Source organism: Anas acuta, chromosome W, assembly GCF_963932015.1.
Source record: "Anas acuta chromosome W, bAnaAcu1.1, whole genome shotgun sequence".
In the NCBI taxonomy this organism is placed as follows: Eukaryota; Metazoa; Chordata; class Aves; order Anseriformes; family Anatidae; genus Anas; species Anas acuta.
This window is the reverse complement of record NC_089016.1, coordinates 28,588,707-28,615,879: the sequence shown is the minus strand read 5'-3', so window position 1 is coordinate 28,615,879 and position 27,173 is coordinate 28,588,707. Positions and strand designations below refer to the sequence as shown.

The following is a 27,173-nucleotide window of genomic DNA, read 5'->3' as shown; positions in this document are numbered from 1 at the left end:
AGACTTCATTTGGTGGCTGCTGGTAGAAGCTGGTTTATATTGGTACCTAGAGTGTGTTGAAGACAACTACTCAGCCTAAGGAAAAGCTCTTGAATCAAGAAGGTCCTGTGTTAGATAGAAGCTGTTTTTTAACCCTTTTTACTAAAAGGACAAGGTGGGAACTCGTAAACTTGAGACAAAGTCACAAAGAACTTCCTAAATTAACAATTTAAAGGGGTAAAATTATTATCTAGTAATAACAGAGTGTTCCAAACTTGTTCTCACCTGATCTTAGGTTTCTTTGAAAAGTGGAAACTGTTTTAAATCATAAAAGTCACCGATAATCTTTGTATTATGGGGCAAAATATTAGACACGGGTACTATCATCTGAACTTCTTGCAATGACACCGAGTCACTCAGACGAATGACTGCCCTGCTTTGCTACCCATGAAAAAAAAAAATGAAGAAACGCAGCTAATTTTGTAGGTACACTGAACTTGGACAGGGCTTTTGAGGGCGTATAAATGAAAGGAAAAAAAATTGAAAGCCCTTTCAGGAGCTCCTGCCGTACCTGCTTCGTAGGTGGTGGCGTGGGCAGTCATGCTCCAGGTGCTGGACCTCCGTCCTTTGGTGACCATGACCGAGAATTCGTACATGGTGTTAGGCTTCAGGCCGATGACGGTGTGACTCAGGGCTGTCGTATCTGCTGACTGCAAAGAGACGGAGCAAACGACGTCTTTAAAGCATCTCTCATTGCTGGTAGCTAAGCAAAACACGAATTACAATGGATTCTTTTTTTTTTTTTTGCCCAGCAAAATAGCTCTGTTGCTACTGCATACCTTAATGGGAGTATTTTTAGGACCGTAAATATGATACTAAACTTTCTGCCTATAATTTAAGCAGTTAAATAAATTATTGTGATGCTTCCTCTCTTTCTTTTCCCAGACAAAGCAATTTGCAATGCGTTTTTTTTTTTTTTTCAAATGCAAATTGGAAGCTAACGCAGTGTCCTTCATCTATGCCCATATGAGGAAAAAAATAGGAACATTTCCACGACTTCAACGTTCATTTCCAGCCTCTTTGACGTGTTCCTTCCAAAAAAGAAAGAAGAAAAAAAAGTTTGTTAATATCTACTGGTTTGTAGTGGAGGCTCAGAAAGCATTTTTACCACTTGAATGGACCTGACTAAGGGTTCCCAGGTGCTGTGGGGAACACATATTTATAATATCAAGAGGACCCTTGCATAAAGATTAATTTTTACATTCATAAAACCCACTTTTGTTTGGTTAGATGCAGTATTTTCATGCATTAGGTTGTATTTGAAAGATGTGACTGGCCTGCCTCACGGTGATATGTTCTGAACAACTAAACGTTGATGTCGAGGTGAATATTATATTGCTCATTTCTACCCGATCGATTTAGCTTTTTCCCCTCGGCGTGCAGTAAGGACCAATTTGAGCCAAACTGCACCGCTATCAAAGGAGACAAGCGAGGAGAATATTATAGGACGTACGGTGGCAAGTGAAGAAAATCAATTCCCACCTCTTTCAACCTCCAGATCCTGGTATTCAGTCCTCGAGCGTCAACAATTTACAGTACAGTGAGTTACAGGTGCATGTTTTTAGATGTTTATACACCTATGGACCTCAAATTTACTGATTAAGACAACCTAGGAATGCCTTTGCATCAGAAAACCACCTTGCTGTTGACATCTGAGCAGCAGCTTATCTTGCTGGCAGAATCGGATGTTTCCTAATCGCCAAATCGGATGTTTCCAAAATAAATTGACCTTCGCTAACGATGCTGCAGCGAGTTTCTGGGATGCTGCAGAATAAAGTACTAATATTTAAGGGGAAAGTGGGAAAAATGTGCATTGAGGAATGCCCTACGTCTGCCTGCATGGCAGGCTGGTTTAGCACATGTGCTCTGCCAGATGTTTTGCGTGCTACTTAATAGGAAGACTAATTGCAATACCAGATTTTATCATCGTCATACTCAATTAAAATCCCCAGTCCTTGGAAATCAGCAGTTTTGCAACTTCTTCATAGGAAGGGCTTAATCCAGCAGAGAATCCCCTTCTATAAGACCTGCTGAAGCAAAGACTGTGCTAATACAGTCAAAAACTACTTAGCCAAACTACTCAGCTACTTGCCAAAGATGGCAAAATCGAGCTGCTAGAGTTTACAAAAATTATTCTTCAGCTAAAAGCTGGATTGCAATAAAGGGAAGAATAATTTCCCCCCTCCGGGGAAGATTTTGGAAGAAACGATTTATGACATAAAATGCTGTTCAGCATCACTGAGGGTAGCTAATTCTGATAGCTAACACCATAAAAGTGCTCTGACAATAAACACGACCAGGAAAAAAATCACACAGAGAAAACTGTAGGAGTTGAACCCATTGCTGGACAAAATAACCTTTAGCGGAACACAGCCATGTTGGGTTCTTTTTTTGGGAAAAGCAAGTTATTTGTCTCCAGCTGAGAGTTTTTCTTTGGATATTTCACTCGGTGCTAACTATTAGCGTTTCGGTCCTCCTCTGAACTTAATATCATATTGAGATGAAGGCAGCATAACTGGAAAAAGTGCCTTAGCAATTCCATGCTCTGCCTTTTTGGGATGGTTTGCACAAAGTAAAGTTGGCGGGGCAAAGTTAACATTTATAAATTTCAATGGAAAAGGTTAAAACCTTCTTTGCATTCCATTTGGTACACATTTTTGAAGCGACGGAAGCTTTTAATGGGCAAATTTGAAAAGAATTGCATATTCAGTACCAACACATCGGCAAATGGGATCTTTTTGTGAGCCTGATCTGAAGCCCTTTGAAAAAAAAAAAAAAAAAGGAAGGTTTCCCCACTGTTTTCAAAGAACATAATGGGCTTTATCTCGTTTGAAAGCAGAAGAAGGAGACTTCATTTTTGCTCCTCTCCTCTTCAGCCACCCCCGTGGTTTAGAAGAAAGCTTGGACAACTCTGGGCCAAGGGTTTTTTTTGGCACCCATCATTTCCCACAGCTGAGCACTTGCATTGTGAAATGAGGGAAAACGCATCGTTTTGGCATCCTGAATTAAAAAAGAGCTTGTTACGACCACATGAGCCTATAAAATGATGGTTATAAGCGGGAGATAACCATTATAGTAGGGTATGGGACGAAGGACACGCTTATTATGGGGAAGGTGGATGTTATATGAGGTGCAATATATAAGCTGACAATAGCGTGTGGAAAGGAAAAGCGAGCAAACAGAGCAACCTAAAGTCTGTGCTTCTTGCTTTCCATTCCCGGTGTCTCTGTTTCTCTTTGCTAAACTGCACCTCTTTTGGTAGTGTTTTCATTAGGACCGGGAAATAAATCCTCATATAGAAAGTAGCACACCTCTGCTGCCGCCGTATCCGTTCAGACTGAGAAGTTTTCCTGTAAAGAAATCTCCAGTTTTGGTGTTTGGGGATATGGGGTGGAATTGCCATACAGAGTGGGAGGTGTCGCAATTGGTATTTTTTTATATATTTTTTTATATTCACGCTACTCCACCGTGCTATCACACCTACGGCTAATTTATACCTGGTCGGTAAAGATTCAAGATCACAACTCTCATCAATTAGCACGTCGAATTAATATATGCTATTTTCATCCACCTAAATCCGCGGGTTTTGAGCAAGCAGTAGTTACTCATGCAAATCTCCTTTTGATTGAAAGGGGAATCTTGGTTGAGGAAAGCTCGTAAAAAAAAAAAACAATTCTGAATCTCTGCAAATAAAACGCGAACGGATGAAACGGTTCCCGAATTGGTAACGTGCTAAAACTTCACCTTGTATTTAGCATTTGTAGAGTAGCTGGTTCTCCATCGGACCGTGTAGAAGCGGACCTCCGTCGTCTTTTGGTTCTTCGGGACAGAGTTGTCTGCCCAGATGACCCTCACCGCGTCGTGGGTCAGCGCAACAGCCTGCACACCTACTGGTGGGAGCATGGGGGTGGAGATATCTGGGACTGACGTGGGGAAATCATCAAGCAAAGGATAAAAATCAACTTCTAATGGATCGATGGGGTCTGGGTCCATACAGCACCAAATGAGCATTCCAAAATAAATGGGTAGGTAAGTTAAACGCAAAATAAAATGAAATAAATCAAATAAAATGAAACCAAACACGAACAAGCCACCAAGGGGCACACAGCACGATGGGTTAAATGCATGGCATTAATGAGGAGGAGGGACATGAGGAGAACAGAAAGAGAAGCATTAAAGCAAAATGAAAACGCAGCAGCAACGTTTCAGTTACATGACTCTCACCAAACCCAGCGGTAACAGCAATTTTTCACCATTTGTTTAAGTAATTCCACGCACGCTGTGTTTTCTTCGCATGAGATTAAGACAACGAGCTGCCTCTTTTTGCCCACTGATTTACATTTTTCTTAAAAAATTGAATCATGTTACGAGACATTCTTGGAAACACCTCCAAAGCGGAGTGTCGTCTACAAACCTGATTTATAGACACGACTTCATCTCACGTGCGTAGGAGCTACCTACGTTTTTCCTCCTTGGCTGCCTCTTTCAGGCTCTTTTGTTGTGTTAGGCTCCTGAAGGGAACGTGGTCTACGTTGGTTCAATGTTTTTTAGGCAAAACGGAACATCCTAATTCCACTGCTGAAGCGAAGATCTTGGAGTTGTTGGTTTAATACCGCTGTAAAAATGCCAACATCCCTTCCTTTTGGGGCTCCCACGGGAGCTACAGACCATCCCTCCTCACCCTAAACATGTCCATCCTTGCCCAAGTGCCAGGTTTAAGCCCCCGCGGACAACTTCAGGTCTATCTTTTTCATCTGTATGCTTCATTATTTAACAGCTGTGATTTTCCTAAATATCATTTCAAACGGCAGTGGGTAAAACGCAGCACACACAAAAAAAAAGGCTGTGTTTTTTTTTTCCCCCTAAAAATAATGTGCTAATTAATTAATCAAAGTATAAGTGACTCTCAGTATTTCCTCCCTGACAATTGCTACAGTTTGTCTGCTCCATGTGCATTCCCAGCTCCTGCCACCCTTTGATCACTTGTGTTTTATGATTTTGTGATTTATTATTCACAACTTCGGGATGCCACAGCCTTTGGAAGGAAAACCAGAGGAGACAAGGATGTTTAAAATGTATGATAAGCCATTAGTTCAACCTGCTGCTTTTGTAGCTTCTTTCATCAAAAGCTTCTTGATAAGAAGCAGGCACTGAAGGAACTGAAACAATCTGGTGTTGTGCGATCCAAACCCCAAACCCATGCTCCACGAGGGCAGAAATGGGCAGCTGAACCTTTTTTTTTTTTTAATTTTATTATTTTTTTGTCCAGTCTCAGTGAATTGAGCTTCTCTACGGTTGAAAGCGAACAGTTTCTTTGTCTGACTTGAAGTTTTCCAAAGGCAAATTTTGTCAGGTGAGCAGTTTTTGTTCCCATGTTGTGTTTTTTTTGTTTTTTTTTTTCCTATTTTAGCAAATCCTGCACTTCCTTTCTCCGCTCATTTCTGAAAACTTAAGGGCTGTTGTAGAGGAGATTATGAAAAGAGGCTGGCTTTAGCAAAATAAATGGTCAGGCTCAATCAAAATAATTTGGTTGTTGAAACATGTCATCACTGACCTGAGGAGGAGGGAAATATCTGTAATCCACTGGGGGCTGAAAATAGGTCCCTAAATACTTCCCCCGTTTTCCACCGACGTTTCATTCGTTTGTATTTACGCACGGACATCTGGCGTTTGGAAATTGCAATCTCCGGACGGAAAATAGTTTCTCCTTCTCTTTGGAGATTTGATTTGTGAATATTACACATTACGTAAGTCGGGCAGACCCCGAGGTATGTGCACGCATGGTAAGTGGACACATAAACACATGGGTCTTGGTTCTTGCTTGCACCCTCCTGTGCTTTCCTGCTTTGCTGGAAGCAAAACTTTTGAAGATGCTCGTCCACAAGTCGCCCAGGTTCCCAAGGGTTTTATCTGCCCAGCAGGAGGCTCAGGTATGAGATGTGCCCAGTAATGAGAGAAGCTCTTCAAAGAGGATCATCGCATCAGATAACCCAAGCCTAAATTACCTTTTTTACACCTGGATATCCTTGAATTTACAAGAGGTTACGCACACGCATGAAATCAAACCCCACCGGCCAGATGGGTCGTTTGTAAATGGAGTCAGACAAGGAACGAGAAAATTTAAAAATTAAAGTCTCCGTGGACCCCGAGGCAAACTCAGTGGAAAGAAGATGTTACAAGACACGTGTTGTTGGCATGCTCAGCAAGAATGACCTCTGTAGACTCCAGACAAGAAGCGAAATGAATAATTTTGAGCCAGAAGCTCCCTGACACTTACTATATCAAAGTCATTTTTATGGTTACCCTCGATTTTATGATGAATATCTTTTTTTTTTTTTTTTTCTTGCTGACTTTCCAAGATTTCTTATGGGAATACTTCACAAAACTGCCTGCTGGAAGCCGTTTTTCCTTGCAGAGCCACCGAGCAGCCATTTGGGTTCCTTCTTCCTCGCGGCACACCCACGCCAGCGTCAGTGACCGGGTTGCTCTCAGTGACACAGCTCCCCTTCCAGGCAGCTCTGAACACCGCGGGTGGGCCACGAGAAAAAAAAAAAAACACCAAATGACGGTGTCAATCCAGAGGAAAAACACTTTTTTTTTTTTTTTCCTTGATTCTGTTCTTTTAATTATTATTATTTTTTTTTTTTTCCCTGTGGATAAAACCCACGAGGCAGTCCAGAAGTTGTACAAAGCAGTTCTGCTCCTGTAATTTTGTTATTGTCCCAACATCATGATTGTGAATAGAGCTGCCTAAAAGCACTCTGCTCACCTACTGCTGGGAAAATCCTTCTGTGAGCCTTGTCCTGTCCTGTAAATCAGCATCTTCACCTTTTCTAACCCCTTTGTCTGCTTCTGTAAATGTGCATGATAGGAATGTGCTTGTTTTGCGTTATTTTTTAACTAATTCATTTTCACTTGAACTACTTTAAGAAGGAAGGAAACAAAAGCAATTCCATCCGGGCTGAATTCAGCACAGCAACCCCTAGCTCTCCGTTTCCAAAAGCTTTGGGAGTCATGCTTCTCCCAGGCCAAACCGTACCAAAGAGCAAGCACTTGTGAGCATCCCATTAAAAACACAGAGCCAATTTCTGGGAAGGGTAAATTATTCATTCTGTCCGTGTCATTACGATAAAGAAGAAAACGAAGCTGATTTATTCTAGCAGGGATTTGGAGGTCGCAGAGCTCTTTTTTTTTCCATTGCCTTGCCCCAAATTGTTTTGCCTATTGCGGAATTTGCTGCGGAGCAAATTTCCCGACTCACCTGTCATCGACCTGGTGGTGGCACTTTCGTACAGAGGCACTCCTTCGCCGGCGTTGTTAAAGGCCTTCAAGGAGATCACGTAGTGGGAGCTCGGCTCTGCAGGAGAAAACAGATAAGGCAAAACAAAACACACGCTGTTAAAGTCAGGCCTGGCAGGCAGGACGGACGAGCGCTTTCCTGAAAAAGAAGAAAAAAAGACAACAAAGTTAAGTCAACGTCTGTGCAACAGAAAGATGGGATCCGCAGTGAGCGTGCCGGTCAGAAACAGCTCAGAAATTGCCGTTTTATCACTTTTTATCTTACCGGGAACCCCCCAGTCTATGCTGTGGACGGGAGGGGTTTAACACACGGATCAATTTTGGGGCGCGCTGTGAAATGAGCAGCTCAGGTCCGCGTTGCTTCTGGATACAATTTCCTAAGGAAAACAAGGCTATCTATTTTCCTGCCTTTTTCCATGCAAATTGCTTCATCCCTCTTCCTATTTTTTTTCCTAGAGAAGTTAATTCTAGCTGTGCAAAAGACAATTACGGAAGATATCAGCCCGAATGCATCGGGCTCTCCAACACCTGCCAAACAGGGCACCTGCCTTCACCGAGTCCTTTACTGGAAAAGAAGAAATATTTGGTACGTGAGGAGGCATTTATTAATGTGACATTGCCAAAGCCCTGCTGCAGAATTACATATTTCATCTGCATTAACGCCAAACGAGCCCAGCGTGATTAATATTATTACAGCGCACCTGAAATGAGTAAATAATCTTTAAGCACTTACTGCATATTGTTACTAATGTCTTTCCCACCCACGTATTTTGTACTTAATTTAATGGCCAGCAGAAACAGTGACATACTCACTTAATATTCAGGCGGCTTCGTTGCTTCTGTCAGGAAAGAGCTAAACTTTACAAAATGCCAAACAAATGACGGGTGCATTAATAAATCCTCGCGCTAAGTATCGTATGGATATGAATTCAGTTCGGGTTCCCTGCAATATTATTAGTCACGAGGAAATTATTTTGCATTCACGGAGACGGAGAATATATATTTTCATACGGTTTCCACTCCGTATTAGCATCCTGCTTTTAATTCCTGATTTAAGTGGTGCAACTCTGCGGGCTCCGCATGAACATTTATTTATTGCGACACGCCGAGATTATTTGCTGAGCGTTTAATAACGTCACATTCGGTTGTTTCTGCGTAAGAAAAAGCATTTCATATGCTCGGTCTAGACAGATGTGGTCACTATCAGTCTTCCTTCTGTCCCTGACCCAACTTCTGTGCCTTTTTAGGAGTTTTGAAAGCTGCTGGGCAGAGTCACACAAGTGGTTATTACGGACCATTCACTATCGTATACTTTGGTGAATGTAGGGAAGGACGCCAAAAGATGAAGCTTTAGGAGTTGGAGATGTACCAGGTATTTGCTGGCATTTGCTACAGCAAGGAAAATTTTGCACCGTAGTTTTTTTTCTAACTACTTGGTAACCTTTATAATAAATGTGCCTCACCACAGTCCTATCCATTTCCTATTTTCATACCAATTTTATGGAAGCCGTCAGCTCTCTGAAGAGCACATATGACAACAAACAATGGAATTAATCTTATTTTTTGCAGTTTTCTCCGAGTTCGGCACGTTAGGGCTGGTCCTATAGGAATCAAAGAGGCAAGCACCTCTGAAGGACAATGCTAAGAGAAGAATTTCGGTAAGATCGGATGAATCAGCCTCTACGGGTTGGTATACATCTCCACTGATTATGTTGAGAGCACAGACATCTGGACTTCATTTGGCTTAAATTTGAAATAATGAGCCATTAGTCGGAAACGCGTGTCACCTTGAACATCGATGGTTTCAGTGTGAAAAATTGCTCGTGAGACCTGATTCGAGAAATTACTGTCAAAACCCCCCAAACATGTAACTGTCACGTTTAATCAAAAGACGCCGTGAATTCCCGATAATGAAGAAGCAAAAGGAATGACTTATGGCTAATTTGATGATGAAAGATGTACTCACGCAAATTGACAAACTGGGTGGAAAACTGTGATAAATTCCTGGAAAATTTTAAAATAAAGACCCTATAGCACATCCTTCATTACAATTACCTGAACAGCACAATAAATAGTCCATCAAACGTTATCAGTGGAACAGACTGACATTTGATATATGTTTATAACCGGGTTGGCTAAGGTTACATCTGCAAAAACGAGCTCAGATTGGGACGAGGATGCAATCTGCAGCTTTCTGTTAAAAAACATGAAAAATTCAGGTGGCTAATTTGAGCTGCTGCTAACTGGAGCAATAAATAATTGCACGAGCCTCTTCTTAGATAAGAGGGAAAAAAAGGCAATTTGCTATGGCATAGGGTTTGAACACAGCATTAGAGTTTGTTGTTTCATCCAATACAACCAAAAAAAAAGTGAAAAAGCATTAGTATTATCACATAGAAAGTTGCTTTTTGAACAGCATTATATATTTGTCATACTTACGGGGTCATTCTGATGCTCTCTGGAAAAGTGCCCCTGACTGGAATGGGAGTTCAAATGAGGCAAGGTTTTGAGTATAAACCTACTAACAAGAGCAGCAGCTAATGGAACAGAAAGGCTGCTGGCACTCCTGGCAGCTACAACGCCAAAGAAACGATGACAGAGAAGGGCTCTAGAGATGATAATTGCACGAATCTCAGAATAAATTCACATTTTGTTCTCAACTGGTTCTTATTCATTGCAGTGGGGAATGCAACCGAGTAACAATGCTACTACCATTTGTATTAGCTATTCTGGAGCAGGAGAAGGAGAGAATTATATGCTTCTTTTTTTTTTTTTTCCTAGCACATGAAATCTCTTCTTGCCTTTGAAGGAACAGAGAGAAGAATTCAGCTTTAATCAGAGCATCAGGAAAGGATCCATCATGTTGATGTTGGTGCGGAACATGCTCTGCAAATAAAGCTGCGTTGTGCAGTTCAACTTTAAAAAGAAAAAGGCAAAAGAAGCCCAAACTAAGCGTGAACAAAATCAATTTCTTCTGATGGATGTTGCTAGTGGAAAGAACATAATCAACGAATAGCAACCTGCTGAAGATACTGCCATTATTTTCTTCTTAAAGAAGAGAAAATTGCGACATCTCTGCATCCATGACACGGGGTCTTTTGACAAATGTTTTCCCGTGGAATTTAATTTTCTCTTTAAACTATAAATATAAAGTGAACGTTTGATAACCAGACGTGAACTCTTTGCCAGGAAAACACCATGCCTTGAACTACGGTGTTGTGAAGAGGGCAGTGCACTCGGCTGCTTTTCCAGATCGGCTCCTTTATCTCTCAAATAAAAATTCATTCTCGGTTCTGCTCATTCCCCATTATAACAATTACCTGACACAAGGGACCGGCAGAGTGCTCTGCAGATTAGTATCCTGGGAGAGCTGAAGCTCAGGCAGAGTCTCCTGATCGTCGTGAAGACGTTGCTCATCCCATCACACCACTTAGAGCTGCTGCCTTGCGCTGAACAACAGCTGAAGTCCTTCTAATTTAATGGAGCCGATAAAAGAACAATAAAGGTTGCTTAGATGTTCAATAATCTTCTCCCAACACCTTTGTCAGCGTCTTTCGTGATCCATACAGAGAGGGAGGCACAAAGGGAAGTAGCAATTCATTTCGATCTGCTCCCTTTTACTCCGCTTGAGCATCAGGATGAACCCATGAATATAGTGGAACAGCATCCTTATGGTGCCAGAGCTTGCTTAAGAAGAAAACCACCACCTTCTGCTTTTTTATTTTATTTTATTTTATTTTATTTTTTTATTTCCATTACTAAGCTGGTTTTAACTGTAGGCTACAGGAAGCTACCCTTGGGATGGCTGAGCCAGTAGGAAGGGATCCTTCACGAGAAACAGCTGTAGGCTCCCCGTAGACAAAGTGGAAACAAAGATATCTTGTCCAAACAGATGGGGTCTGACAATACCCTGTAGTACGGGGACAAGGAGGGGGTTGTACCAAGAGGAATTCCTGTAAATTATTGGGAAAAAATATATATATATGTATGTAAGGGTTGTTGAGAAGTGAGGTGGTGGTCTAGATGAGGTTGAAAGCAGAGTAACTCCTGCAGGAATTGCCCTTCCAAAAGAGAAAAGGTCTTCAAGAGGATTACATCCATGCCCTGGTTGTCATGTCACTGCCACCGGTGCTGAGCAACCCTCCAAGGGGCAGTCATCCCAAATTATCTCGAGAAGCAAGCGAAGATGGGCCTAATTTACTCCTGTCTGGGTTTGCAAAAACATCGCGCTCGGGAATCAATAGTACCAGTATCAGCTCCAAGACCTGGTAACACTCGCTTATTGCCAGGAAAAGGTAATCTGTCGATAGGACAAATGTCAAATTGAAGGATAAACTCTGCACGCCGGGGCTATTGGATTCCAGGAAACCGAGAGGGAAAAGTGCTGCCAACATCACAGCCAGAGACAGTGCTGTTTTTCTCTAACCTCAACCCAAAAGATATTTGGCCTCTTCTGTGCAGAAATTACCCTCAAGCAATGCATTACACCATCTTCCAAAAAAAAGAGAGAGGTGCCTTGAGTCTCATTTTGCAAATATCCTTGGGTTTCTAACACACCCAATGGCCAGTAGATTAAATCCCATTAAAAGAAACCATCAGGAAGATGTATTCCACTTCTTGGACAACATAAAATTCCCCTTGAGGGCAACGCTTGGGAGCAGATTTTAGCACAAGCTCGGGAAATTACATCCATCCTTTAAAAAAAAATAAATCTTTAAATCATCTTAGCAGTCTTTAATGGTATTAATAAATTTAAGTGTTCCACTAGAATAGACTCTCATGGTGACGATCTCCAAAGGGCTCTCTTCTATGCCGTCTGCTAGAGCAAAATAGTTTTGTTTTATTCCTTCTGTAGGACAGCAACAGCTTCATTTCGGTGGTGGATGAGGAGCTACCCCTCCGATATCACTTTGAGGACTGTGTCAGGTCATTTGGAAAGGAGTTACCATCAGAAAGGCTAAAATGGATAATAAAGAGCGTGTTGTATTGCTTTCAATAAAACAAGAGCCCTACCAGTGAGTTATCTCCTTTATAGCACAACAGAATTGGTCTGGATTTTCATCTTCTGGTAAACTGAGCAATCCATAAAAATAGAGAAAAACTTTGTTTGGGGGAGCCTGGGCGTTTACAGATGCTCGGGCTCATTCGGGAAACATTTAACTTCGAAAACACCAGGGAAAGTGTTTAATGGAGCACGGAGAATTTATAATGAGAATCTGTTAAGTGCTTTTATTTGAACGCAGTTCAGGAGACGCGCCACAAATCCATATTTACGGTTGTTTTTAAGAAGTCACCTAGTCATACATTATGCCCGCTTCCTGATTTCGCTTGTGAGCGCTGTCCTGTGTGCATTATAACAAAGTGTGCAGGGTTTTTTTTTTCAAAGCAAAGGCTGTAATTTGAGCAAGCTTAGAAATAGGTCTTGTCTCCTGTGGAGATGTGAACCTTTACAACCCCCACGGTGCGTTGCAAGCTCAGTGCATTCAGTGTCGGTGCGGATGCTGAACAACGAAAAAAAATCCCAATGCGGATCCCAGACATTTGTTATTGACGTTACAAATGCAGGCGGACTCGGGGAAGGTGAAGTCGTGTAGCAGAAAATGAAGTGTAAGACATATGGAGAAATGAATAAAAAATGAACGGCCGTGACTCCAGATGCCTTCTGACACCAGAGGAAATGCCATTAATGCACCAGTCGGGTTAACCAGGGGGTGGGCAAGATTTCTTCAGGCACCCAGACACAAAAAAATAACAATGAAAGTTGCACTGGGAGGAGAGGTTTGTTTCCCTTGCAACAAATAAGTCTTTAGTCCAAGAAATGTGGATCTATGAATCTGGGTCACTTGGCTGGTTTCTTCTCCTTGGCATCCCCTGATGATACCAGTAATGCTCAAGAAGACAAGGTTCAGCGTTGTATCTGTCCTTGTTCATGAAAACTGAGATTGTAACAAAGATTTTGTTTTTTTATTTCCTTTTCTGTTGATAAATGAATATAAACAAAAAGTTATTTTTGGCTATTTGTATAATTTCTATTCCAGTTTGGCACGAAGAGTTGTTCTTAAGCTTTGCGTTCTTTCCCAACCATAAGTAGAAATAGGGAGCTTATTCCAGCGTTATTATATACAGAATATTCAATTCCATCTACTGTTAATGGGCCCTAAACATTTTGTCAGGGAAGCCAGTTTAGCTATTTATTATAACTGGAGGATGACGGCGTAAATAAACCCAAATACCTTGAGGAAAGTCAGCCGAAGCAGAAGAGTGGATGCCTACACGGAGGTGTATGGCTGCAATTCACTTGTGCCCAGAGGATTAACTGGAGGATGCTCTTAAAATCTTCACAATTTGTGATTTGGGGGAGTTATGTATCTGCGTGTAATGTAAATAGAGCACGGATCTCAAAGCGACCCTTTTGCTCGCCAGTAATTTCTGGCAAAGCAAAACAAAGGCAGGGAGGAATGAGAGCAAATTGATGCATGAAGTATTTGGGTAAATGGCAGGATTCCTTCAACGACAGTCGGTTTTGAAAGGCAAGAAAGAAAATGAACAGTCCCCGGAGCCTCAAAGTGCCTTTCCTTGTTAGTGTTGTGTTTTAATGCAAGCTATGAGGGAAACAGGGAGATGCACAAAATTTAACAGATTTTTGTTTGATTTTCACCACTCCATTTTGTATTAAAAAATGCGAAGGGAAGAAAACAACCCCAAACTACATTAAAAAGCTTTTTTGTTCCCTTTCATGTCTTTGTTATAATCCGCAACTGTCATCTGCAAAGATTAAAGAAAATGAAGAACCTTCTTTCATTCCCTTTCCAATAAACCCAAATGCTTTTTTTTTTTTTGTTGCCTTGCCTATGCATGAGGGTCAAATTTAATCTGATCTGCCCTTAAAATGAAGGTGGATTTGACGGAATCCTTAGTATCCCTACCAATATGTTTGTTAAAATAGAAAATTTCGATCTAAGAGCTTTGTTTTCATTCCTTGTGCTTTGCAATTGTTGGGTTGTGGGGTTTGGGTTTTTGTAGGTTAGATGAACGTGGCAGGCTGAAGGGATTGTGATGGTTTTATTCTCAGCACCCGATGTGAACTAGGCTTGGAGGACAAGGGCATATCAGCGTGTCCACCCTTGTCCCTTCGTGCTGCCACCACCATGGGACGTGGGGTGACGAGGACATCCCATCATCGGGGAGCTGCTGGGAGCCAGTGTGCCGGCACAGGCTGGGAAACGACGCCTATGAGAGATAGGAAAGTGCACTATAAAACGACTTCTCCGCGTGAGTTTTTATGAAGTTCATATTATTTATACGGCAGCTCTAATTCTCCAAACTACTAATTAAGCAGAAATTGCTCCCATCCATTAAATTTGCTCTTCGGAGCTTAAAAATTTCAGATGTGCGTAGCTCCGGGCTTTATGGGAGGAGAGGGAGGAACTTTTCCAAAGTCTTTGCTAGACGTGCTGTACATTCTGCACTTTGCTTTCATTGCTGGGCCGGGAGGATCAAAGGTTCAAGTTAAAAAGGGCCCTGGAAAATAAGACTTCAAGATGTGCGCGCTCCAGCTTCCCAATCAAACTCTTTCAAGAGGGTGCATATGAATTCCTGCACGCTCGGGGAGATCAATGGTGCTTTTTCTTAGGTCACAGAAAGGCAGCTGTGCTTAAAAACCCTTTCTAAAATGATTCTCACATACAGAAGGGGGGAAGGACGGGATGTGCTCTAAGGTAGAAAGTCTACGTTTCTGGAAAACTTGTGAGTTTGATACTTTCTCATCATATTTTAAGTGGTTGGAATAGCTGTAAAACAGTCCTTTTTATACACTCGTTCTTGGAAAGGTTTAGGGCATTTTGCAGATGGAGTAATGTTATGGATGCCATATGGATACCCTACTCTTAGTAGTAGGATGCTACTAACTAGAGGATAACTCTCCTGTTTCCGTCCAAAGGTTTTTCAAAGCATTTTTACTCTTGGGACATCACAAGCAGAGGCCACCCATAGCAAGGAGGTCCAGGGGAGCTTACTTCTATCCATTATCACTGTCATTTATTAAAATATTCCACAGTGAGTTATCAAAACATCCCAGAATGATATAATAACGTTGTCAGCCTATCGGAATATGCTATTCTAAAGCTACCGTGCTTTAATTTTTCAATATATTAATTAAAAATAGAGCTTTACGGCCTACTAAAAGGTTTATGCAAATTATTACAGCTGGTGTTTTGTTTCAGATACTCCGGGCTTTATGTTTGCAGAATCGGTAAATGGAAATCTCCTTGGCATGCCTCTTCCCTTTTCATTTAAGCATTTATTTCACGAGCAAGCTTTAATACAAAGCTCCATGGAGATGAGCCCTGCCGGTTCATTGCTACATGTACCGTCTCCTGAGTTGGATCAGCACAGAAATCGTTACTTCTTACGCGTAAAAGATCAGAATTGGCACCCGTGACTTCTTCAATATCGTTAAAACACCACCATTAATCAGCCAATAACCTTTCCGTTTAAAATCGCAAGCAACAAATAATAAAAAAAAAAGTAATAAATAAATAAATGGATGAAGTGGTTCTCCAGAAATGCGTCTCCTCGTTAGAATTATTCATTTGAAAGTCAGTCGGGCACTGATTTTTCTGTCACTGAAAAGGTTGAATAAGAGCAGGGGACGCTTGCTGCTGAAATTTATGAGACCGACATCAAATATCGTTCATTCGCTGCAGAAGGAAAACACAACAAATCCTTCACTGACAAAGCTGAAGTCTCTGTGTATTCTTCGATTCTTCTGTGCCCGCGGTGAGTGTGTCTCCCAGGCAATATGACCACTCAGTCATGAGAAAATCACCCTATTTAATTCATTCCAGAGAGAAAGTGTAACCTCTACATACTCGTATTCAAGATGATCATCAGACAGAATAAAGTTCTCAATCACTATTATGAAAGGCTGAGCACTTTTCTTCAGGTTTTTCAAGTGATTTATTCAGCAGCTCAAGTGTGCTACTCAGACAACTGCTCTAACAGCCCCGGTGCAGGCTGAGCCGCTTCTTAGAAAAGTTTTGCTTGATGGAAGTGATCAATTAAGTACCCCAAATATGATGCAAAGCTGCCAGATGAAGTGTGCGTTCAGTGTGATTATCAAGAGGGAAGGAATTAAGAGGGAGGCCACTCCGTAAGCGAGTAGGTCTCCATCCTTCCCTAACGAGGGATCTACTTCAGCAGGTCTCCCGTTGCATCCAAGCCCCGTACTTTCATGCAGAGATTTAAAATTAAAATTGAAATTTAGGATTACGGAGGTGCAGTGAAGTATCTAATAGGGTTTCTAAAGGAACTGATAGCTGTCTTCCATCCAACAGCTCTAAGCACTAGGCGGAACTAGTACTCAGCGTTCTTTGTCAATCATTAGCAGCAGATTGAAGGTGCAAATATATTTGGCATTTCAGAATTAGCTCCAGGATGGATGCATAACCACGCACACCATGGCCAAGTTACAGCTACGGGCGTCTGCAGTTGTCAACGGGGAGAAGAAAGGATGAGAAGATGGAGCTCTTGGGTGGACTGAACCACCCCTGGTGTCATCTTCTCATGCTTGATGGACTAAAGAAGCAACGTGGATTGACGTGGCTCACCTGAAGTGGAGTAAAATAAATACTCAGAGCAGGCCAGAGAGTTTGTCATTAGTCCTCGTTGATCATAAACATCTCAGGAGTGAACGTGGACGTGCCATGGCCACAAGGAAAGCTACCAGCTGACTGCAGAGAAGATGATCGGTCCTTGGCTTAAAGCATGGGCTATGTTTTGTTCCTGATTCTGCCCCAACCTCGCTGTATGATACTAGGAAGTGATTTTGGATTGGAAATAACCACAGAATTTAGCACAAGAATACATACTATAGCAAATTACTGTATTTCCAGAAATTTCTAGCAATCGTACTACTAAAAGCAGGTGGCCAACAATGCCCCGCGGCTGCACAAACAAGTTAGGGAAGGGGGGAACAAAACCCATACAAATATCAGCATTATATATTGAACGAGCAGGGATTGCTACAGCAACCATATCGCAAATCTAGGGCAGGAAGAGGCAGACAAAGAGGGATCACTAAGGCAGGAATTTCCAGGGCAACCACATTGCAAATGCTGGAAGGGGAATAGGGCCGACGAGGCAGTGCCATGGGGGCTGCTAACTTCAGCTTTCAGCACCCGTGTACATCCCACCTGCCAATCTCTCCACTGTAAGATCTTTGGGAAGATATCCAGGTGGTGCTTTTGTGCAGTGCTGAACACCGAGAAAACCAAACAAAACCCCACACAAAGACTGTTGCCAGGAAAAAGAGCGGGGATGCATGCACAAACCCATATCATGGTGCGAGGCGTTTTGCATCCCTGCGTGATTTTTAACCAGGGAGTTCTTCCCCATCATTTCTCTCAGGTCTACAGGAGATGCTTATGGAAGGAAATTAATGCCTGACACGGACCTGAAATATTTGGTTTATGCATGTGTGTGTGTGAAAACGGTGACTGTGAACGCGAGTCGGCCCGGCTTTCTGAAAGGGAGCTGATGGCAGACAAACCTGATTGCTCCTTAATGCAGGTACCTGCCAGTCTAACATATGAATGATACATAGGTTTGCAGAGCGTTTCAAAATTGCACACTGAAATAAAATAAAAAGGACTGCAGTGAACTTTGGGAAGATGCAAAGGTCCAGTTTTTTCAGCCACGTGCATCATTCGGCTGAAGTGAAGCATCCTCTCCCCCATCTCTGTCTACCAAGACCAAGGAGAGCCAAGAGGAAGCAAACACTAAAAGCCACGAGGATCAAAAGTCTTCAGTGGAGAGAGAAAAACGCAATGAAGTTCATCATTTATTTAGGTACCTAACTTTGTTGTTGCTTTTGCATATCACTTTTAAGATACCGCCTACCTCTCCTGCATAGGTGTCACAGCTGTAACTGGGGAGAGGAGCCAACAAAACCTCTAGGGAGTATTTTTCCTCCCCACCTGCCAGCAGAACATCTTAATTCATAACCTCATTGAAAACAGTATTTTTATTAGGCAAATAATTCCTTCTCATCATTTCATGTAATTTTTTTGTAATGGTTTCTAATAAAGCCGGTGAATAATGCAGGAAGTGTTGGCAACTGCTCTGATTTTTTAAAAGCTTTCTCTGGGCCCTTGGTCACATCCCTCTGGGGTTCGTTTTCTGTGGATATTTCAATGATGGAATTTAATTAGTGCAATTATTCATGGAAATTGATTTTCAAAGTTGTACATGTGAACGCTCCGAGAAGTTGAATTTAAAATTTGCACGTCGGGATTTGCGACCAAAGTGCTCGCGTCCGCAGCCGGTCAGGGACCAGATGCCTGTGACTTGTCTGGACAATGGCAATCAAGTTCCACTGCTCACAGGCTGAATATTTAAATCAAACCCCCAAAAAATATACAGTGAAAAGATACTTGCCACTTGAATAACTTTCGTAAAACTTCAGGCTGCTGGAGGATTTTCGGCAAAAAAAAAAAAAAGGCAAAAACAACAGCAACAACAAAAAAACCTTGATTTTGGTAACCAAATTATTTATAAGTAAATGTTTGTTACACTCAGCACAGTTCCTTGACACCTGCTAGATCTCTGAGTGCAACTTCTCTAAGTGTATTACTGAAATATCCTCCCTGCCCTGCTGGGCTTTCTATGTATTTCTGCCTGCCAGCGCAGCCAAGAATATTGGAAAACTTTTAATCCACAGAAACAGTTTTAAGAAGTGAAATATACCACGAGCTTTCCACAGTGCCGAGTATTGTTAGCCTAGTAGAAGGCTCTTGGATCTGCAAGTGCTTCTTAGCAGACCTTCCACTTGATGGCAGCGGCTATCAGAGGTCTAAGAAGTAAACAAATTCACAAATAGATTTGTATATGGAAAACCAAACTCCAAAGCTTCGTAAAACCCATGGCATTTCTCCAGCTGTTAATCAGGATACTTTCAGGGAGAGTTGACCATCAGGAGCTCCAGCAGACTGGGCTCTGTAGGCATCTCCTCAACCTTTGCCAAAGCACATTGGTCTGGGTACTTCTCTCCATATAATTTCTTTCTTTTTTTTTTCTGTAGATGAATATTTGGGGCAGTTTATGGCTCTCTGCAAATACATTAACCATAAAATACACCACTGAACATAGAGGAAGTGTTTCACGGGGGAACAATTAAAACATTTTATTCCAGTCTATTCCCCGAGTTTCCCCAAGGAAACAGCAGAAGCATTGGCTGATGCAGTTTCATAAAGTACAAATAGCAAAGGGAAGTGACCCCAGATATCAAAGTTTTGGCCTTATAGAATTAAGATAAAAAACAGAGCTGTGCCCCCCTAATGCACCAAGTTAATGAATATTCCCATAATACCTGATCATCCCAGGATTACGGAGCAGAAAACTTACCGCTTTTCCCTGAAATAAAAATGCTAAAGAAGCAATGATGAGGAAACGATTAAACTTTCAGCCTTCCTTTAAACTTTGAACTGTTTTCCCAGCGCTAGGAGAACGGTCCATCACCAGTGGAAGGATCCAGGTCCCTGTGTATCACGCTCAGAATTCAGATGAACTGTCACAGAGGCTGTGCCATGAATAATGAACAAGCCCCCTCTCCTGACACCGTTTCGACAGACACAAAATAGGAGTTTTCGGATTGCCATTCAACTCAAACATGGGGGACCAGCCCGGGGAGAAACATCTTCAGATCCAGCTCTCTGCGTGAGTGGGAGTCGGCATTGGGAACACGAGACACGACCTACTGAATAAAGTTAGCATTTGATCAAGGAAATTTGGGATGTTTGAGAGTGTCCAGCGTTTTAAAGGCGAAACCAAACCTGAACTGCAGAGCACAGGCAGCCTAAGAAAACACCATATGGAGGAAGCACCAGGGACAGCCTGAAAATAAACTTACCAGCTAGCATAATCTCAGAGGAAGCTCTTTTTTTTCTGCTACTACGAACGAAAACGATTACTTACCCAAATTTTCAATGGAATAGTAACGTTGTTTATTGTCCACCCGCACGGTCTCAGCGTATGGGCTGCCCACGCCGTAGCCGATGATGTACCCGCGGACGACAATGTTGGGGTTGAGCGGCGGGGTCCAGCTCATGACGATGCTCGTGGTCAAAGGTCTGACGTGGAGAGAGCTTGGCTGGTCAGGAACCTGAGATTCTGGGATTCAAACACAAAGAAATGAATTAACATTCCAAGGAAGTTTTACTATTCACAAGGGTTGGGTTTAAAACGTTCAAATATGAATCAAAAATTTAATTTCAATGAAAACAACAGGCACGCACACACACACAAAACGACCAGACGCCTCGGTTACATGCAGAGCTTACATGCAACTTCATTTCTCAGCTACATCCCTCCCTTCCAAGAGCCCATTTTTGAGAATCTCCTAGAGCTTTCCACCTTTAGTATAAATGTACATGTACAAGAGAGATTTGGAGCTACACACATAGGATAACGAAAGATGACCTGCACAAGAACTTCCTATAGGACAACTTTTATCTTCCCTGGTCTATTTGCAGGATCCTGACAGCTCATTGCACGAGTCCTCCTGTGCTCACTCATCATTTATCAAAAAGGTTGACTTTGTTAGCGACATGCTAGGATATTCTGGCAAGAATTTATCTCTTTGCCATGAAAACAAGCAGGGGATTTGAACTCTTGGACATGCCTCTCTTACTCTGAAACCACTTTAAACAACACATCGACATTTCCGAGATGAAATAATGGACTGAGATGCTTTATTTGCAGGTATGCTCGGGTAAAATTCATTACTTTAAGTAGCAATTAATCACTTGGAGCCTAGTTGGCAGCCTGTTGCCTTCTCTGAGCCCGATTTTACTTTAAAGGTGAGGTGAATGCCTTTTGTTCGAGTTTACTCACAGCTACCATATCACAAGTCTCCTCAGAGGAGCTGCACAGTAGCTTGTCTTTTTGAGAGCAGAAAGAGACAAGTTACTATTTTCCCCCCAATAAAAAGGCTTGCAATATAATAGCCAAAAGCTCGTAGGCAACAAGGACGGGGTGAGGAAACGGCAAAAACCATCAAACGGCGTAAACTCCAACAAAAGACACCTCCCGATTGTGAAGCATTCCCACTGTAAACCTTGGAAAAGGCAATAAAAAGGGAGAATTAACTCTTTGCAATAACGTGTGTGCGTCCTTGGTGCTTTATGTGCCTTCAGGTGACTGCTGATGAAGGCTTTAGGGGAGCCTAAAAACCTGGTGGATCTTCAGGAGGTCTCCTTTAGTACGTTACCAGTCCGAAACACCCAGCCCCTTTAGAAAGCCTTTGCCTTCAACTTCTTAACCTTGCAAAGCACGGATCTCGGTTAAAGGTTGACGAAAAGCTCACTGCGACGTAGCTACTCACAAAAAGAAGAAACTCTGAGTGTCCCCGTGAGTCGGGTAGAGATGCCATTAGAGACCCCCCAAGTCCGTTCCCAAACTTTGTTTCCGCGCAGAACCAAAAGTTACTGAACAGAGCTGGTTGCAAAGCAAGCGACGGAAGCGAGCCCCGAGGATAAAAATATTAATTTAAGGCCTTGAAATGAAAAGTTAAGGTAAAGTCGCAATAGTGCAATTCCTTGAGCATCCTAAAAGTAGGAATTCCCAGGCAACAAAGGACATCAAATTATTCAAAGGACCTACAAATGATATTTTGTCCATCGGACACGGTGCAGAGATTTTCTCCGCAGCACAGACACCACCACCTAACCCCGGGGTTAAAACCACATCATTCAAACATTCCGTGTTATTCATTTCAAGCTATTAAAATACCCGATTTGTGCATTTCAGAGCAAAATCACGACTCGTGCTTTCCAAAAGCAAAAGGCCATTTCACTTCTCATCCCCTTCTCAGGACGTAAGCCTCTGAAATGAAGCTGGAGCGAACATTTTGGAACCATTTTTCAAATACTAAAGCTTCATAAACACACAGCTACTTTTTGAAAACACATTTTTTTGCTTAATTTTTCTGCATAAATCCTTTTAATTACACTTTAAATAATTTTCTTTTAAACCTTTTCTGGAAAAGAGGTGATTTTCTCATTCTGAAACAGTTCCAGACTTGAGAACATCCCAAAGTTGATTCAGAATTAACTTTTTTTTCCCCATAATCAGGTCTTATGTTGGACATAACATGCAGGAAGCACCTTAATCCATCAATTCATCAGGAACATCACCCAGCCTCTGCATGCTCTGCTGATTCAGTGTACCAGCACTCGGATACCCAGGATTAAAAATCCTATAGAAACACGTTTCATATTCCTGCTTTTTTTTTGAGGCTATTTCCTTGAAGTTCTAGGTCAATACAGTTACTTTTGGTTCTTCTGGGCTTCAAGAAATACTTCAGAGAAGTGTTTTCCAGGTCCCATTCTCCTTCTTGAAGCGCCGAATCAGCTCTTCATCCTAAATCACAAAGGAGCTAAATTTTCTCAGACTTTCCTGGATGTGTATTTTACCGAGTCAGGGTAGTTTTCACCCATCCCGTTTCGTTGAGATGTTTCCCCAATCCCTTTTCAGTACAAATTGCAGCCTGAGAGCAGTCTGGCTTGTCATGCTCTTAAAGCACTAATTTAGAGCTGAAGCTAAACGATATCGCTATCTAATACGGGTAACAGCTTCCATCTGTTCGGTGCAGTAATCAGAAACCAAGCATCATAAACCCATTTTCCTGGAGGATACCTTCACAAAGTTGATCAGAGATTCTCTTGCATCCTTGCTCCCGCTATTTAAATCCGACCCTTTGGGGAACGCGTTGCTTTCAATTTCTATTTTTAGTTTTTTTCTCCTGTTTCTTTCTAAAGTACGAAATGCGAGGCTGAAAATAAATATTTAAAACCATCCCAGCTGTCAGCAAAGGCAGGCGAGCTTTCTAGGGAACCTTGAAGGAGCGGCTATGTTTGGATTTCTAATCACTCGAACAAAACACACTAATTAAAACGAATATCCAGCGGGAGTTGGCGCCGTTCGCCAGGATGCTGCTCGTCTTCGTGCTGCTGACGCCAAGCAGGCTTCCAGAGAAAACAGGAGAAGTTTGCAGGAGCTATAACAGCTGAGAAGGACTTGCAGACAGCAAGCTGGGCTCCACCGTTTCCCCTCTAAGCTGCCACTTGCAGGACTTTGTGTAACTACTGCAAAAAGTGGGTTTATCCCCAGGGCTTAGAGGAAGATCTCATCACGCACCACGGCAGGTTGCGATCCGCTGGCACAGGCACAACCCGTCCAGAGGTATTCTTTAAATCGCTGATGAGAAACCACCTGTACGAGCACTCCCGTTTTGCACTCCAGCCGCTCCTGGTCTGCTGTCAAATTGGACACGGGGAAAGGACACGAAGCAGGAATGCTTCGAGTTGATTTTGAGATCGTAAGGAAACCCATCGAGTCAAAAGAAAGCTGCTATCGAGCGCAACGGTGCTTTTAAACTAATTATTTATTTATTCTTTCATCCCGCTTGCCTTTGATCCTTTCGAGGCGACTTATTTTGTTGTAAAAATCATAGCAATTTTCACCAGTTTCATTTTCTCTTCATCTCCTTTCTACCGCATCTCCGCTTCTTACGGATTGTAGTTTTGCCATGATTTCCATCTGTCAGCTTCTTTGTTCCATTTTGTTTTGCACTTTGCTTAATTTTTCAGGTAAGACTTTCTCATTACTCTCCTTTTATTCCTCCACTTCTTCAAATCTCCCCATCATTTTTATCTACCCCTTTCATTTCTGTGTTTTCCTTCCCTTTTGTGTCAGCATCTGCACTGATTTACAAAGCCCACGGTTTTCAGGTATCTGCATCTCATCAGCTTTCACTAATTATTCAGCTTCGCTGCCAGCCTGCGTTTCTAAAATCTGCAGATAAAGGCTAAGAAAAAGTATTCGACATATCTCAATATTTGCTTGGAGAATTGTTAGGATTGCTGGCATCGTTTTCGTTGGTCCTTTGATTACGTTTATGGTTTATGAAGTTCCAGATCCACTTCACAGCGTTATTTTAAGTGGCCACGATGCTTGGGAGCTACATTTTGGTACAGAATTAGGATCCAAAAGGCTGCTGACTCCTTGGTCGTGGTGGTAACAGAGAAACACAGCACAAGACATGAGAGATCCGAGAGCAGAAGAAAACATTTATGGGCGGATGTTTCCAGGTGAGACCCCGGAATGCCACCCCAACCTCGTGCTAGAAGACAAGGGCTGTGAAACCCCTCAGCTGGAAAGTTTTTGGAGACAAGAGCTTTTAAGAGATGCATTTACCATCGAGATCATTCTCGGGTGTTTCTGCCGTGTACCAGTCCGAGGGTGGCCCGGTCCCGTTCACCGTCATGGCAGCAACCTGGAAACTGTACTGGCTTCCTTTCTCCAGTCCTGGCAAACAAAGAAACAAAACAAATGAAATCGTAAGGAAAGAAGATGAAAACCAAACAATTTGTGACTTTACCCAATGCGTCTCCCAGCCTGGTTGGGGATGGCGCTCCAAGGCGCTGGGGAAAAAAAAGGGATTTTGACCAAAAGGAGAGGTTTTAAAAAATAAATGCGAGCTGCACTGGCCCGTGACTAGGCAGGGCTCTAATTCCCATCCATTGAGCTCCTGGGTACAAAATGAACAAAGTCCAATTAGTGGGAAACTGAAGAATTGTTTTACACAGCGAAGCCACTAATTGCACATTTCACAAAAACCAGCTCTCCCTGCTTTCCAAACGCACAAAACTCCAGCTAACCCTCTCCTTACGCATAAAATATGCAGGCTAGGAGCTAGGTTAGCAACCGAACAGCGTTTTTAACTTCAGAGCATGCAGTCCAGGAAAAAGAAAAAAAAGAAAACACAACCCTAAATCTTTCCAATATTATGAAATAAGCATGAATTCCCAAACAGATGTTTTCCTTTGTGGTTAAAGCCATCAGAAAATAATCACTGCAGCATGGCTCGATGCGCCACAGGACCTCCAAGACCCTACGGTGGGGATATACGTTTACCTTTCTGCCTTGCCTATCCTGACCACAAAAAAAAGCACAGGAAAAAAAAAAAAAAAAAAAAAAAAAAAAGTTCCATTTAATTGCAGACGTTCTCCAGAGGAGAACGCTCGTAATTAAAACGAGCGCTTTAACATTTAGCTGACGTGACTCTCAAATTGCTAGCAGCTATTCGAGGGCCTGCGTTGTGACTCCAAACTCCTGTGCCGTTGCAGATGTTCTTATTATCCCGCAAAGCACCTGCCTACCAAGCAGGATGGCAGCGAAGATCTAAAGCGTGGCCGTGTTAATATTTAAAAGGCCCGTTTAGAAGAGGCACGCGGCTCTGGCAATCACAAAATACGCATGCAGAAGGTAATAATGAGGCCGGGAGGTATTTTTTAACTGTCTTCCCAAGCCCAAATTGCCACGTTTTGGGAAGCAAAGCGCTTTGTTTTCCACTGCGTAGAGGTGAGTGGTGGATGGGTAGGTGGGAGGGCTGGGGGCTGTGGTCCCACGGGACTCTGCAGCCCTCCAGACCCAAATTAATTCATGTGAAGGAGCTCGAGGTGTGGGGATCTACCACAACGGAGATTAATGTGCTGTGCTCCCAGCCCAGCAGACAATGGCCGTGACCTCCCGCTGCCTTTCCACCTCGCCAGCCCTGGGGATGGGGAACGTCAGAGGTCTGTGCCTTTGCTCTGGGACTTGGACTTTATTCCTGCTTTATTAGCCAGGAAATTTTTCCTTTCCTACTTGGCTAAAGACCTCAGTATGCGATCTCTCCCCAGAAACTATGAGTTTCTCGTTCAGCTGTTAGTTACCAGCCTCCCCAAATCATCCCGCAGGCACCGGGGCCAGCAGCTGAGGTAAGACAACCAAGCTGAGGGTTCAATATTTAATGCCTCCCTCATTAAAAATAAATAAATAAAAAGCTCGGCTTTTGCTTTTTATTTGATCTTGAAACCAAATCCTGCTTTTCCTTCCAAAACGGTAAGTGAACATTTCCATTCTGAAGTATGCGATTCAGAAATAATAATTCTGATTCTCACCGATTGCACTTTATATGTGAAAGGAAACATAAAACAGGTGATTTGGGGTGAAGGCACGGTTATAAAGATGCCACGGACGTTGACAAAGTTTAATTTTTCTCCCTTGCTGCTTTTTACGTCTGGGCATAATGCAAGAACGCAACCAAATTCATTTTCAGCTCCTGGAATTCACTGGTACCCCTCCAGCACTCACCTGGCTACTTCCATTCATTGCAATTACAGTTTTGTTCTGATCCACCGTTGCACTTTTTATTCTGTGAGGAGGCATTTGCCCTCTAAAATCTTCAAATAGAAGCCGAGGAAATCGATATTTTTGCACCCGTAGGAAAATTGGGGATGTTTACGGAGTGGTCTAAAAAAATACCTGAGGCTGAGGCTGAACACAAGGAATTTGGCCTCAAATTCACTGATGATAATGATAAAATCCAGGAGACAAATATATGAAAAAAAATAATAATAAAATAAGGAAAAAATTGGGTAAAAAAAAAAAAAACAACATAATATAAAGACTGTCTTTGTACAACACAATAAATGCTACCTGCCAGCAAAGAAATCAATGTTCCCTTGAAGTGAAAGTATATTTTATTCCCAAAGCATTTAATTCATCAAAACCTTGCAAGGTTGTACCATGTGAACACTGACCTGTGAACAAGTACCAGAGGTTGTTTGGCTCCAGTGTTTCAATCTCACCCCTGCGGGTAGTCTTTCTGTGTCGGATTTTATAGCCCGTAATAAATCCATTTTGAGTGCCTGGTGGTGGAGGCAACCAGCTAACTTTGATACTCTGTAAAAAAGAAGAGATATTGCTGCTGAATTTTATTTTATTTTTTTTCT

At 42.3% G+C, this 27,173-nt stretch overlaps 1 protein-coding gene across 2 annotated transcripts in view; it reads right to left on the bottom strand.

Moving 5' to 3' along the window:
• The window catches only part of DCC (DCC netrin 1 receptor), a 347,209-nt gene that overhangs the window by 42,934 nt on the left and 277,102 nt on the right, over positions 1–27,173 (bottom strand). For both annotated transcript variants that reach the window (XM_068665177.1, XM_068665176.1), the window contains 6 exons: positions 26,982–27,123; positions 24,592–24,702; positions 20,311–20,505; positions 7,301–7,396; positions 3,784–4,022; positions 551–689 (listed from right to left, as the gene is read on the bottom strand). In XM_068665177.1, the coding sequence (XP_068521278.1) occupies positions 551–689; positions 3,784–4,022; positions 7,301–7,396; positions 20,311–20,505; positions 24,592–24,702; positions 26,982–27,123 (922 nt within the window). The remainder of the gene's footprint in view (positions 1–550; positions 690–3,783; positions 4,023–7,300; positions 7,397–20,310; positions 20,506–24,591; positions 24,703–26,981; positions 27,124–27,173) is intronic.